The 14,960-nt window shown below is 37.4% G+C and overlaps 1 protein-coding gene across 5 annotated transcripts in view; it reads right to left on the bottom strand.

Moving 5' to 3' along the window:
• The window catches only part of ITGB3BP (integrin subunit beta 3 binding protein), a 106,635-nt gene that overhangs the window by 84,431 nt on the left and 7,244 nt on the right, over positions 1-14,960 (bottom strand). For all 5 annotated transcript variants that reach the window (XR_009735415.1, XM_061411741.1, XM_061411742.1 and 2 more), the window contains exon 2: positions 1,617-1,659. Coding sequence is in view for 4 of the 5 variants with exons in the window: in XM_061411741.1 (XP_061267725.1) it covers positions 1,617-1,659 (43 nt within the window). In the remaining variant the exon portion in view is untranslated. The remainder of the gene's footprint in view (positions 1-1,616; positions 1,660-14,960) is intronic.

The raw sequence follows: 14,960 nt of genomic DNA, 5'->3' as shown, positions 1-14,960 counted from the left end.
AGTCAGACATGACTGAAGCGACGTCGTGGTAGTAGTAGTAGACGACTTATAGGTGATGTTTTAAATGTCTGATTTTCCTTTGCATGGGCTAAGGCAGCCTCAGTGGAATCACTGGCATACAGGTAGATTCTTGGGAACCAGGCTGCTTCAGGGCTAATTACTGGAGTAGACAGATGCATAAATATAGCTAAGGAGAGAAGCCTAGATGTAGCGCCAGAGCAAAAGTTGTGAGATCTAAGACAGAGCTGCAAATAAATGATGAGGCAAAAGTACAAAAGCTGAAAATATCAGAAAAAATAATAAATATTAGAAATAGGTTAGAAAATAGAAATGTTGAAGGCCCTGGCTAGGATTTAAGGAATCTGCATTTAGCAGTCCGTGGCCATGTGGTACTGTCAACTGGTTTAAAGGTACAGAACTGGGCCAAACATAACAATGTATTTTTCTAATACAGGATATTCACTGTTTCACTGGCTACCTTGATACATCCTAATCTGGAAAGAAATTAGATAGAAAGCTATCCATGACAACTGTACTTTATGAAAAGGATGAATTCCTAAATGGCCATTCTCTTTCATTCGAATGGTGTTATCACCTCCCAAAGAACAGTCTTGGGGCAGAGAAGAACTGTATTTCATTTCAAGCTGGACTACTCATCTACCAAAACACCATTCTGACCAAAGAAACAGATGCAAAATTACAGTCACAGCTGCATTCTGTACCGAACAAGTTGGATAATGGTGTTTTAAATTGCTAATTACACCGCTAATGATTTTTTTAGTGGCAATGCAGTATTTTGCCACCTTTGTTTAAATTTTTTAGAAAAGCATCTAGGAAGTTTTAAAAATGGTAAATTGTTGAATACCAGTCTTCTGAAGAGAAATTCCATACAAAACCCATTTGTTGAAATGGCATTCTCATATGGGATCTCATATAGGAGCCCATTTATTGACTACCTATTTATTTTAATTTACTTTCTCACCAATTTATTTGCATTTAAAATTACTAAGGCCATAAGTATGCTAGTATTAGTGTTTGTATCTAGATCCACTGTTGGTATGAAAAGATAATAAACAGATACTAAACTAGCATATGTCATGATATGCTGGTACTGGGAATGTGCTACGACAAGATTTATAAAATGTAACAGCAACAGTACAATTTTATTCTTATTGTGATAACCATGGTGAAAGTTATTACAGTGCTAGTATTTTATGTTTAATCATGTCAGTGAGGTGAGGGAGTAGGTACCTTTTTGATATAAAAATGTTGTTAATGTTTTATTTCAATTTAGCAGATTACAGAATGTAGATTAAAGCACTGTCACTGTTCCATTTTTATTTATCTGCATTTAAGTTGCAAAGCATTTTTTTCTACTAAATTACTTCATTAAGGCTTCTAAATAATTTGTCGCTTAAATAAAAATATCAAGCCTGCAAGGAATTTCCATATATTACAAACTTTATATGTAGAAAATGGTGTGCCAATAACAATTATGTCACAGGAGTTTCTGATACTTCTTACATTTAGTATAAGAGAAAATTAGCTGTTAAAAAAATAAAAATACAATCTTATTATGTTATCATGCAACTACAAATTCACAAGTAAATACTTACATCTGCTTTTAACATACCATCCAATTTCAGTGATCTTTTAACACTGCAAACAAAATATTTAAAGACATCTTAGATTTAATATGCTTCAAATAGCCAAGTATTTAAGAGTAATCTGTATAAACAAAGATTCCATTTTAAGTTACTTTCACCAACTAAAGTAGAATACCTATGAAGAAAGCAATTTTCACAATGAGGAAACTGTTTAATAGCATATATCAAGATGAAATCATAATTAAATATTTAAATGGATTTTCATATATGAGTTGTATATATATGCACTATCATACAATTCAAACATTAAAGTTATATAATAAAATAATCTTAGTAAAAAATTAGTATCTTTGTGTGTTTTAATATCACTAACGAAAAATTATAGATAAGAGCAAAATCATTTACATACCTTCAATGGAGATGTTGAAAGCATTTTATTTGCAAAAATAATACACTAGATATTAAAATAAAGGTATGAGCAAGGTGAAAAAGTTTTACACATTATTCTAGCTTTAAACATGATTCAGTGCAACCAGACTATGACTTAACTGAGGAACAGATGCTCTATGTCTTTATAAGTCCCCAATCCATAAGAAACTACTTTTTTGTCTCCTTCACTATACTGATTCAGGAACATGCCAGGCTCTCTCTGTGCAAAATCTGTTCTGCTAAACTGGATGCCCAGCTGTTGGTGACAAAGCTTAGAAAGGAAAGCTGAATATTTATAATACTTTATTTCGTACAGCTGTCTTCTAAAGAGCAGTCATCAACATTTTATTGAAAGCAGACTAAATGCTCAAAGGAGAAAAAGGTCAATATAAATTAAAACTAGTTTTCCCAGTGACAAACGCAGCATTAAAAGTATCTTCCTAATCTCTGAGAAAAAGTAATTAAATTACTTAAAATATTAGAGAATTTGAGCATAAAGAAAACAATTTATTATAGCTTATATTACAGAAAACAAAAAAAATTCATAGATCCTAAAAAATGACTATTCATAAATAACTGACTACTGAATTTCGAACAAGTGACAGGAGCAAAAATAGAAGAAATAGACAATTTATAAAAATTATTCAGCAATAAATGTTAAATACAAAAGTTTATCTAGAATAGTTCATTTAATTTTGCTATTATATTTACATTAGCCTAACATATAACATTATTTCTTAAGATTAACTAAATTGGTTTGAAGAATTACTCATATCTTTTAGAAGTCCACTTGAAATCAATTTAATGTGAATTCTCAATAAAGCAAGTGAACAGAGGTATGAACAAATAAAAATGGCATTTAATTCAAAAAAGTACACATATTTAGTTTTGGAATATATATTACCCTATTCAGGTGTGTGAGACGTTTTCGTATTTATAAAACTTCAAAGTGAAAGTGAAAATGAAAGTTGCTCAGTTGTGTCCAACTCTTTGCGATCCCATGGACTACACAGTCTGTGGAATTCTCCAGGCCAGAATACTGGAGTGGGTAGCCTTTCCCTTTTCTAGGGGATCTTCCCAACCCAGGGATCAAACCCAGGTCCCTGGCATTGCAGGCAGATTCTTTACCAGCTGAGCCACAAGGGAAGCCCATAAAACTTCAAAAGTAGAAATCAGAAACTAAAAGTACACAGTACAGTTTTAGCCTTTGTTTTTACATGCTGTTAAGATGCAATACGACTTTTCAGAAGTAAACAAACCCCACCCTGACATTAACTGCTCAAAATACTATATTGCTTTATGAGTGATGGCTAATTCTTGAAAACTAAATGCTTGTATTTAAAAGGTTTCTAGTTAGGTCTGAGATTGATCTAAGAAGAAGCCCAAGGAGATATATGATAGTAAATAAGAAAGTAATTTGAGTTAGACTGTTATCTTCCCCTCTCTTCAGTGAAAATCTAAAAACATGGTTTATTGTGGGTAACGTGGTTTTCAGATAATTCAGGCATCTAATGACCAAAAGCTGGTAATATTTACAAAAATCATAAAGACATTTACCAGACAAGACTAGGAGGGACCTAAGAGATTATTTGGTTCATCCAATAGGGAAGACTTGGTGTGATTTATCCACTATCACACAATCTCAGGGAAACTCAGATTTCACATCCCAATAAATCCTTGTTGAATTGAGGGGGAGGTGCTAAAGAAGAGGTAAAGAAGAGCAAACTACTAGAGGAATTTATGAACATCTATTTTTACCATTCTGTTAGAACTGGGCCCAGTGTCAAGATATAAATTATCAAATTAAGCACCCACTAAATGCTTTTACCTTTTTGAAAAAACAACCAACAGTAGCACAAACATGAGATGATGTTAAATGGATTAGGACTGTGTTAACAGAAACAGAAAGAGATGGATGAAATGCACAAAGGATAGGCAAAACTTGATTACATGTTTATATATACAAATATTTTCCGAAAGTATTTATTCATCTGCTACCAGTATTAATTAGCAATTAAAAGTGATCTATCTCTGGTAGTTCTATAAAGTAATAAATAAGTATCTCTTGTGGTTACTACCTTGGTTTTAAAAAAATTTAAGTCACTCAGTCGTGTCCGACTCTTTGTGACCCCACAGACTATACAGGCCACAGAATTCTCCAGGCCACAACACTGGAGTGGATAGCCTTTCCCTTCTCCAGGGGATCTTCCCAATCCAGGGATTGAACCCAGGTCTCCCACATTGTAGGCAGATTCTTCACCAGCTGAGCCACAAGGGAAGCCAAAGAATACTGGAGTGGGTAGCCTATCCCTTCTTCAGCAGATCTTTCCAATCTAGGAATTGAACCTGGTTTTATCAGGGCTTCCCTGATTAGCTCAGTTGGTAAAGAATCTGCCTGCAATGCAGGAGACCCCAGTTTGATTCCTGGGTTGGGAAGATCCCCTGGAGAAGGGAAAGGCTACCCACTCCAGTATTCTGGCCTAGAGAATTCCATGGACTGTATAGTCGCAAAGAGTCAGACATGACAGAGCGACTTTCATTGGTTTTAAAAAAGGGGCATGTCAAAACAGGCAAAGAACTCAAATAGACATTTCTCCGAAAAAGATATACAAGTGGGTGGAAAACACAAGAAATGATGCTCAACATCAATAATATTAGGGAAATGCAAATCAGAACCACAAGATAACACCACAAGTCATTAGGATGACTACTATCAACCCCACCCCACCCCCCAAAAACCCCTAGAAAACAGGGGTTTGCCAGGATGCAGAACTGGAACTCTTATGCTGATAGGACTGTAAAATGGTATAGCTGCTATAGAAATAGTTTGGCAGTTCCTCAAAAAATTAAACATAGAATTAACATATAATCCAGCAATCCCAATTCTGAACATATACCCGAAAGAACTAAAAGCAGGGACACATCTGTACATTCATGTTCATAACAGCATCACTGACAACAGCCAAAAGCTGAAAGCAGTGCAAGTGTCTGTGGACGGAGGAATATGTAAAACAAATTTGGCATATACATATATCTATATATCTATATATATGTATATATCTGTGTGTGAATACACACAATCACACACACACCACACACAAGGGAATATTATTCAGCCTTAAAGGGCAAGAAATTCCACATGCTACAACACGGATGAACCTTGAAGACATTATGCTAGTGAAAAAGCCAATCAAAAAGGGACAAATACTATATAATTCCATTCAAGTGAGGTGCTTAAAGTAGTCAATTCATAAAGATAGAAAATAGAAAGGTAGTCACCAGGGGCTGGGAGGAGAGGTGAATACGGAGTTACTGTTCAACAGACAGAAAATCTCAGTTCTGCAAGATAAAAAAAAGTTTTGGAAATGAATGATGGTGACAGCTATACAACTACGTGAATGTACAGTTGATCCTTGAACAACTTGAGTTTGAACTGCGAGGATCCACCTATACTTGAGCTTTATTTTTCCAACAAATACGTACTGTAGTACTACACAAACCATAGCTGGTTGAATCCATGGATGTGGAACAAGGGATACGCAATGCTGATTGTAAAGCTATAAGTGAACTGTAACTGGTGTCCTTAATCCCCAAATAACTCAAGGGTTACCTATACTTAAATGCCACAGAACTACACTTTAACTATGTCATGTCTGACTCTTTTGTGAGCACGTGAACTGTAGCCTCCCAGGCCCATCTGTCCATAGTACTTCCCAGGCAAGGATACTGGAGTGGGTTGACATCTCCTTCTCAAGTATAGTCTCAACTCAGGGACTGAATATGTGTCTCCTGCATTGGCAGGCAGATTCTTTACCACTGAGTCTCCAGGGAAGCCTCACTATATACTAATTACATCCCACCTATTATTTCCTAATTACACCCCTCTTATGGGTAACTTTAAATTCTATAGGTTTTCTTCATTTCCACCTTAACCCATATCTACACCTATGCCCACAATTTGAATGTAAGTCCAGCTTTAGGTGTACTAGGTTTAGATTCACTGGGATCAAAATTCTGTTTGCTACCAGCACTACTGCTGGTGAGGATTTAAGAAAGATAAAGAATATGGTTTTATATCAACAGGCAGAGAGTAACTGTATAGAATTAGCCATATTACTCTTTAAGACCATCTTCCACTATTTTATTTAGCTTACCACATGGTAATATCCTGACTAGGATTCTCTAACTCATCAGAGGGCTTCTCTGCTAGTTCAGTAGTAAAGAATCTGCCTTCCAATGCAGGAGACACGGATTGGATCACTGATTCAGGAAGAGCCCGTGGAGAAGGAAATAGTAATTCACTCCAGTATTCTTGCCTGGAAAAATCTCATGAACAGAGGAGCCTGGTAGGCTACAGTCCATGAGCGCGCAAAGAATCAGACATGACTTGGCAAATGAATAACAATTCATCAGAACAGAACAAATGCATGAGTTTTAGTATACAACATTACTAATAGCAGTTACAATATTTTTTTTAAAAGTTGTTCTAGAAAAAAATAAACTATCATTTGATTTTTAATTAAGAACCAGGAATGATACTTCAAAGACTCATGAAGCTACATGAGTTAAGGTTCCCTTACAGGACTTTCTCTTTTTTAACATTAAACAAATATATTGCTTAATGGATTATTATAAGGCAACCACACTTGTAACCATCACTGAACAAATAGAAGTTTGCCATCTGTCTATGGCCATACCACCCTGAATGCACCCAATCTCATCTGACCTCAGAAGCTAATCAGGGTCCGAGCTGGTTAGAACTTGGATGGGAGATGTGTTTCATCTACCCCCACCTCCTGCCAAACCTTTCTTTTGTCCCATCCTGTTCAGCCTTTTTTTTCCCTCATAAGTAACCACAATTGTGACTAACAGTTATCCATCATCCCTTACAGGACTTTTAAAACATTGGATTAAATATGATTTGAGTAGCAGAGCTGAGGCTAAGTGTGTGTATGTGTGGGGAGGAGATAAAATTAGTAAGGCAGATAAGACTCAGGGAGCCTTGATGTTATGCCAAATTCTTTCTCTAAGGTTGGGCAAATCACATAATCTCACTAAGCTTCATAAAGTTGATAGTAATACTGGCCTGTAAACCAGTAAGACATTTCTGATGGATATAAAAATATCATTTGGTATACCGTGCTTCCATTTACTCCTCTCTATAATGGAGATATTACTGCCAGCTACAACTACATGAAGAGTGTTTAGAAGATTATGCAATATGCTTATGAGACACTTAGAAATCTTTTGACTAAAGGCAATGGCCAAATTCACATCCCATGTGACTCTTAAGATATAAATTAAGAAATCTAAAATGATGTTTTTCATTCTACATATGGGAATAAGCAAAGAAGGAATAAGAATCTGCCATCTCTTTTGCATTCTCCCTTTCACTCAAGTTTATGCTCTTTTGTGTTCAACATTCACAGAGGTCATATAATCACTATCACAGTATGGGTAAGTGGGACTATCACTCCAATGCACACAGAAATATGGTTACCACGTGAAAGTAACTAATGATTAATCTTGCTATTCTTAATGATAAAAGTGGCCCAAACCATGACCAGTTATTGGGCAACATGTTTATGGTGTCAAAAGTTTCTCTATCAAAAGACTGATAGAGAACTGGGCTTCCCCGAATAGCTCACAGGGTAAAGAATCTCTCCGCAATGAGGAGACACAGGAGACACGAGTTTGATCCTTGCGTTGGGAAAATCTCCTGGAGAAGAAAAATGGCAACCTGCTCCAGTATTCTTTCCTGAAAAATTGCATGGACAGAGGAGCCTGGAGGGCTATAGTGCAAAGGGTCAAAAAGAGTCATGCATGACTGAGCGACTAAGCACACAACCATGTCGGTTTGTATCTAAAGCAGTCTCTTTATGTGGATTTGTATCTTATCAGTTCTGGAAAAATCTAAGCCATAATCTCTCCAAATACTGGTTCTCCTTGATTCTACCTTTCTGCGAATCCCTCTAGAAGAAATCTTAGATTTTCTATTCCATTTTTAATATGTCTAAACATCTATTTCTTATCATTAATCTCTATGCTACTTTTTGCACAGTTTCTTCAGGTCAATCTTCTAGTTTACAATTCTTTCTTTAATTGCGTCTAATTTACTGTTTAACCCATCCATTAGCATTTTAAAATGTTTATTTCTATTTATTTGTTTATGGCTACACTGGGTCTCCATTGATGCTCACGGACTTTCTCTAGTTGTGGCAAGAGGGCTTCTCATTGCCGTGGCTTCTCTTGTTACAGAGCAAGTTAAAAAACAATTTGATGAGTAGTTTGAGGGGTAATTTAATTTTTATATATTTTAAAGTTAAAAACATTCTAAGTTATCTGTACCAGAAACCTGCAGTACAGCACACGGAGCTCAGCTTGATGCTCTACTGTAATGCCAAGTGGGTAGGACGGACTGGGGGTGGGTGGGAGGCCCAAGAGGGATTCGAATATGTATACACAGAGCTGATTTACTTTGTTGTATGTACAACAGGAACCAACATAGTATTGTAAAACAACTATGAAAGTGAAAGTTGTTAGTTATGTCTGACTCTGTGACCCAGTGGACTGTAGCCTGCCAGGCTTCCCCATCCATGGGATTTTCCAGGCAGAATATTGGAGTGGGCTGCCATTTCCTTCTCCAGGGGATCTTTCCAACCCAGGGACTGAACTTGGGTCTCCCACACGGCAGGCAGACTAGAAAGAAGGGAATCATCTAATCCAATCAAGTCCATATAATCTAATGCTATAGACCTAAGCACTCAAAAAAAAAAAAAAAAAATTAGGAATAACAGTTTTTGTTATCCTTGACCCAGACTTTAATACTTATTACATTTTGTCCCAGTTGCTTTACCATTCTCTATATAAACAAACACGAATATATACATATACAATACAAATTTTTTTTTTTATGATCTACTGAAAATGTTAGAGACCCTGTATCAGTTCAGTTCAGTTCAGTCGCTCAGTCATGTCCGACTTTTTGCAACCCCACGAATCACAGCACGCCAGGCCTCCCTGTCCATCACCAACTCCCAGAGTTCACCCAGACTCATGTCCATTGAGTCAGGGATGCCATCCAGGCATCTCATCCTCTGTCATCCCCTTCTCCTCCTGCCCCCAATCCCTCCCAGCATCAGAGTCCTTTCCAATAAGTCAACTCTTCCATGAGGTGGACAAAGTACTAGAGTTTCAGCTTTAGCATCATTCCTTCCAAAGAAATCCCAGGGCTGATCTTCAGAATGGACTGGTTGGATTTCCTTGCAGTCCAAGGGACTCTCAAGAGTCTTCTCCAACACCACACTTCAAAAGCATCAATTCTTCGGCACTCAGCCTTCTTCACAGTCCAACTCTCACATCCATACATGACCACAGGAAAAACCATAGCCTTGACTAGACGAACCTTTGTTGGCAAAGTAATGTCTCTGCTTTTGAATATGCTATCTAGGTTGGTCATAACTTTCCTTCCAAGGAGTAAGCGTCTTTTAATTTCATGGCTGCAGTCACCATCTGCAGTGATTTTGGAGCCCCCCAAAATAAAGTCTGACACTGTTTCCCCATCTATTTCCCATGAAGTGATGGGACCGGATGCCATGATCTTCGTTTTCTGAATGTTGAGCTTTAAGCCAACTTTTTCACTCTCCTCTTTCACTTTCATCAAGAGGCTTTTGAGTTCCTCTTCACTTTCTGCCATAAGGGTGGTGTCATCTGCATATCTGAGGTTATTGATATTTCTCCCAGCAATCTTGAGACCCTGTATAACTTTATCCAAAAATATTTGTGTGTTTTTCTAAGAACAAGAATATTCTCTTACATAATCACAATACAACCAACAAAGTCAGGAAATTTCTTTGATTGAAATACAATTAATTTCAATAATTGAACAATAATTCAACAATTGAAATACATTAATTTCAGATACACAACAAAATGATTCAATGTATGTATATACTGTGAAATGATCATCATAGTAAGTCTAGTTAAAATCCATCACCACACTCATTTATAATTGTTTTTCTTGTGATGAAAACTTTGAGGGCTACTCTCTTCAGTTCACTTCACTCACTCAGGTGTGTCCAACTTGGCGACTCCATGGACTGCAGAACACCAGGCTTCCCTGTCCATCATCAACCCAGGGAGCTTCAGTTCAGTTCAGTCGCTCAGTCGGGTCCAACTCTTTGTGACCCCATGGATTGCGCACACCAGGCCTCCCTATCTGTCACCAACTCACGGAGTTTACTCAAATTCAGGTCCATTGAGTCGGTAATATCATCCAACCATCTCATCCTCTGTCATCCCCTTCTCCTCTTGCCTTCAATCTTTCCCAGCATCAGGGTCTTTTCAAATGAGTCAGCTCTCCACATCAGGTGGCCAAAGTATTGGAGTTTCAGCTTCAACACCAGTCCCTCCAATGAACACCCAGGACTGATATCCTTAGGATGGACTGGTTGGATCTCCTTGCAGTCCAAGGGACTCTCAAGAGTCTTCTCCAACACCACAGTTCAAAAGCATCAATTCTTCTGTGCTCAGCTTTCTTTATAGTCCAACTCTCACATCCATACATGACTACTGGAAAAATCACAGCCTTGACTAGATGGACCTTTGTTGGCAAAGTAATGTCTCTGCTTTTTTATATGCTGTCTAGGTTGCTCGTAACTTTTCTTCCAAGGAATAAGTGTCTTTTAATTTCTTGGCTGCAGTCACCATTAGCAGTGATTTTGGAGCCCCAAAAATAAAGTCTGTCACTGTTTCCACTATTTCCCCATCTATTTGCCATGAAGTGATGGGACTGGATGCCATGATCTTTGTTTTCTGAATGTTGAGCTTTAAGCCAACTTTTTCACTCTCCTTTTTCACTTTCATCAAGAGGCTCTTTAGTTCTTCACTTTCTACCGTAAGGATGGTGTCATCTGCATATCTGAGGTTATTGATATTTCCCCCAGCAATCTTGATTCCAGTTTGTGCTTTATCCAGCCTGGCATTTTGCATGATGTACTCTGCATTTAAGTTAAATAAGCAGGGTGACAATATGCAGCCTTCACATCCTCCTTTCCCAATTTGGAACCAGTCTGTTGTTCCACATCTGTTTCTAACTGTTGCTTCTTGACCTGCATACAGATTTCTCAGGAGGCAGTTAAGGTGGTCTGGTATTCCCATCTCTTGAAGAATTTCCCACAGTCTGCTGTGATCCACACAGTCAAAGGCTTTGGCATAGTCAATAAAGCAGATGTTTTTCTGGAACTCTCCTGCTTTTTTGATGATCCAGTGGATGCTAGCAATTTTATCTTTGGCTCCTCTGCCTTTTCTAAATTCAGCTTGAACATCTAGAAGTTCTCAGTTCACATACTGTTCAAGCCTGGATTGGAGAATTTGGAGTGTTACTTTGCTAGCATGTGAGATAACTGCAACTGTGTGGTAGTTGGAACTTTCTTTGATATTGACTTTCTTTGGGATTGGAATGAAAACCGATCTTTTCCAGTCCTGTGACCACTGCTGAGTTTTCCAAACTTGCTGGCATATTGAGTGGAACACTTTAACAGCATCATCTTTTAGGATTTGAAACAGCTCAACTGAAACTCCATTATCTCCACTAGCTTTGTTTGTAGTGATGTTTCCTAAGGCCCAATCGACTTCGCTTTCTAAGGCCCACTTGACTACTCTCTTAGTAACTTTCAAACATACAATATAGTATTATTAACCATAGTAACCACACTGTACATTACCTTCCCAGTACTTAATGTATTTCATAACTAGAAGTCTGTACCTTTTGACCACCTTCCTTCAGTTCTTCCCTCCCCATCCCCCATCTCTAGTAAACACAAGTCTTACCTCTTTTTCCATGAGTTTGTTCTTTTTAAAGATTCTGAATATAACTGAGATTATATGGTATTAACCTTTCTTTTTGATATTTTGTCTAGCATAAGGCCTCAAGATGCCATCCATATTGCAAGTGGCAGGATTTTCTTTTTCGTTATGGTTGAATAATATATATATATACACACACACTCATATAATACTCACACATATATACACACACCAGATTTTCTTTATCCATTCAACCACTGGTGGATACTTGGCTATTGTAAATAATGCTGTAATGAACATGTACATGTATCTTTCTGGGTTAGTGTTTTGATTTCCTTCAGAAAAACACTCAGAAATGGAGTTGCTGGATCACATAGGAGTTCTATATTTTGAGGAAACTCCTTATTGCTTTCCATAGTGGCTGCACCAATTTAGATTCCCACTAGGAGTGCCCAGGATCCCCTTTCTCCACATTCTCACCAGCACCTGTTATCTCTTATCTTTCTGATAAGAGCCATTCTATTAGGTGTGAGGTGATATCTTATTGTGGTTTTGCTTTCCATTTTAATTAGTGATGCTGAACACCTTTTCATGTACCTGCTGGCCATCTGTATGTCTTCTCCAGAAAAAATGTTTCCTCAGATCCTCTGCCCATTTTTTAATCTGATTGGTTTTCATTTTCTTTTTTTGCTATTGAGTTGTAGGAGTTCTTTGTATATTTTGGATTTTAATCCCTTATCAGATACATAATATGCAAATACTTTCTCCCATTCTGCAAACTGCCTTTTCATTTTGTTGATGAAGAAGATTTTTCTGTGCAGAAACTTTTTATTTTGATGTTGTCCCACTTATTTTTCTGTTAATGCCTTTGCTTGCAGTGTCAGATCCAAAAGATCATGGCCAAGACCAATGTTATGGAGTTTATGGCCTATGTTTTCTTCAAGAGTTTTATGATCCTAGGTATTACCTTCAAGTCTTAAATTTTGAGTTGATTCTACATTCATGAAAAAGAATACATCAGCCAGCAATTTTCTTACAATTCTTTTTTTGTACTTTGGTTTCTGATGGGGGTGGTATCTGTGTTACTAGGATTAAATAAGTTGGGATATATATATATATATCTTTAAATCTAGTCGATATTCTCAATCTTTTCATTGGTGTCTTTACTGCACTTAGATTTAATGGAATTATTTTACAGTTGGATCTACATTTTGCTACCTGTTTTCTGTCTCTTGTTTTTTCCCTCTGATCTTCCTTTGCTGCCTTCTTTTGATTAGATATTTTTAATATACCACTTCAATTCTTCTACTGTTTTTTTTTTACTTTTTGGTTATGTATTATCTTTCTTTGTAATTTTTATTAGTTACTTTGGGAACTATAACATACCTTTTTAACACATCATAGTTCATTTAGAGTTAATACAACTTTACAAAAATGTAAGACTCTTACAGTGTTACTGTCCACTCACTCTGTCCTTTGTGTTATACTGTTAAACATACAAACGTTATAAAACTCACAATAAGTATTATTATTCTTGCTTTAAACACTTGCGTCTATTCAAGAAGTTATAAGCAAAAAATATATACAGTTGACCCTTGAATAACATGGGTTTGAACTGTACTAGTCTACTTATACAGATTTTTTTCAATAAATATACAGTGTACCCTCCATATTAATGGGTTTCACATCTGTGGTCAAGATTTTCACCCATGGTTGGTTGAATCTGTGGACAGAAAACCCTTGGATACACAGGGCCAACCATTTCCATTTTACTAAGCCATTTTATATAAGGGACTTGAGCATACACAGATGTGGGTACATGTGGGGCTTCCTGGAATCAATCTCCTTTATCAAGGAATATAAAGCATATTTTAATGTTCTCTCAGAGAAACTCACCGATTTTCATGATATGTCATCAGAATGGACCCCACAGAAATACTGTTTAACATAGTTTCCTCCAATACTAAAAGTATTCCAACTATAACCTTAACTCAGTCGACAGCTTGGAACAGAATAAAATTAACTCACAGGAACAGATGGAATGTCCTTGTCTGAATTAGTGTAACGCTGCTGCTGCTGCTGCTAAGTCGCTTCAGTCGTGTCCGACTCTGTGCGACCCCAGCCCACCAGGCTCCTCCGTCCCTGGGATTCTCCAGGCAAGAAAACTGGAGTGGGTTGCCATTTCCTTCTCCAATGCATGAAAGTGAAAAGTGAAAGTGAAGTCACTCAGTCGTGTCCGACTCTTAGCGACCCTATGGACTGCAGCCTACCAGGCTCCGCCGTCCATGGGCTTTTCCAGGCAAGAGTACTGGAGTGGGGTGCCATTGCCTTCTCCGAATTAGTATAATAATCCACAGTAATTAGAAAAACTAAGCAAGTAATACTAGGAATCTTTAAAAAGGAAAAGATATAATGGGGCAAGGGAAGCACTTAAAAGGAGATTTGATTATTTATAGAAAGAGCTATTACAAAACTATGTTTGACTTTAAAGTGTAAGTGTTAGTCACTCAGTCATGTCTGACTCTTTGTGATCCCATGGACTGTAGCCCGCCATGGTCCTTTGTCAATGAAATTCTCCAGGAAAGAATACTGGAGTAGGTTGCTGTCTCCTTCTCCAGTTCTCCTGTAAGGGGAAATTAGAATTGGATGCCTCAAGTCCAAGGGAGACCCCTGGGCATGTTCATTATCAGAGTGTGCCTCTCCTTGTAAAGCGCTTCTGACTGCCAGACTGTTTGTGAGCCACTCAGGGGCCATTGCTCTTTCAATCTTAACGTATCTAATGGGTACTCCAAAGATCTTTCCTTTGGGACAGAAGGAAATATTTCCCATTTTCATCTGTCCCAAAGATGAAATGACTTTTAGTATTATGCAAATAATAATCTGACTTTTAGTATTATGCAAATTATGGAAAATTCTGAAAGAGATGGGAATATCAGACCACCTGATCTGCCTCTTGAGAAACCTATATGCAGGTCAGGAAGCAACAGTCAGAACTGGACATGGAACAACAGACTGGTTCCAAATAGGAAAAGGAGTACGTCAAGGCTGTATATTGTCACCCTGCTTATTTAACTTATATGCAGAGTACATCAAGAGAAATGCTGGGATGGGGGAAGC

Source organism: Bos javanicus, chromosome 3 (genome assembly GCF_032452875.1).
Source record: "Bos javanicus breed banteng chromosome 3, ARS-OSU_banteng_1.0, whole genome shotgun sequence".
Classification (NCBI taxonomy): Eukaryota; Metazoa; Chordata; class Mammalia; order Artiodactyla; family Bovidae; genus Bos; species Bos javanicus.
The sequence above is the reverse complement of the archived record's forward strand: the minus strand, read 5'-3'. Positions and strand labels throughout refer to the sequence as shown.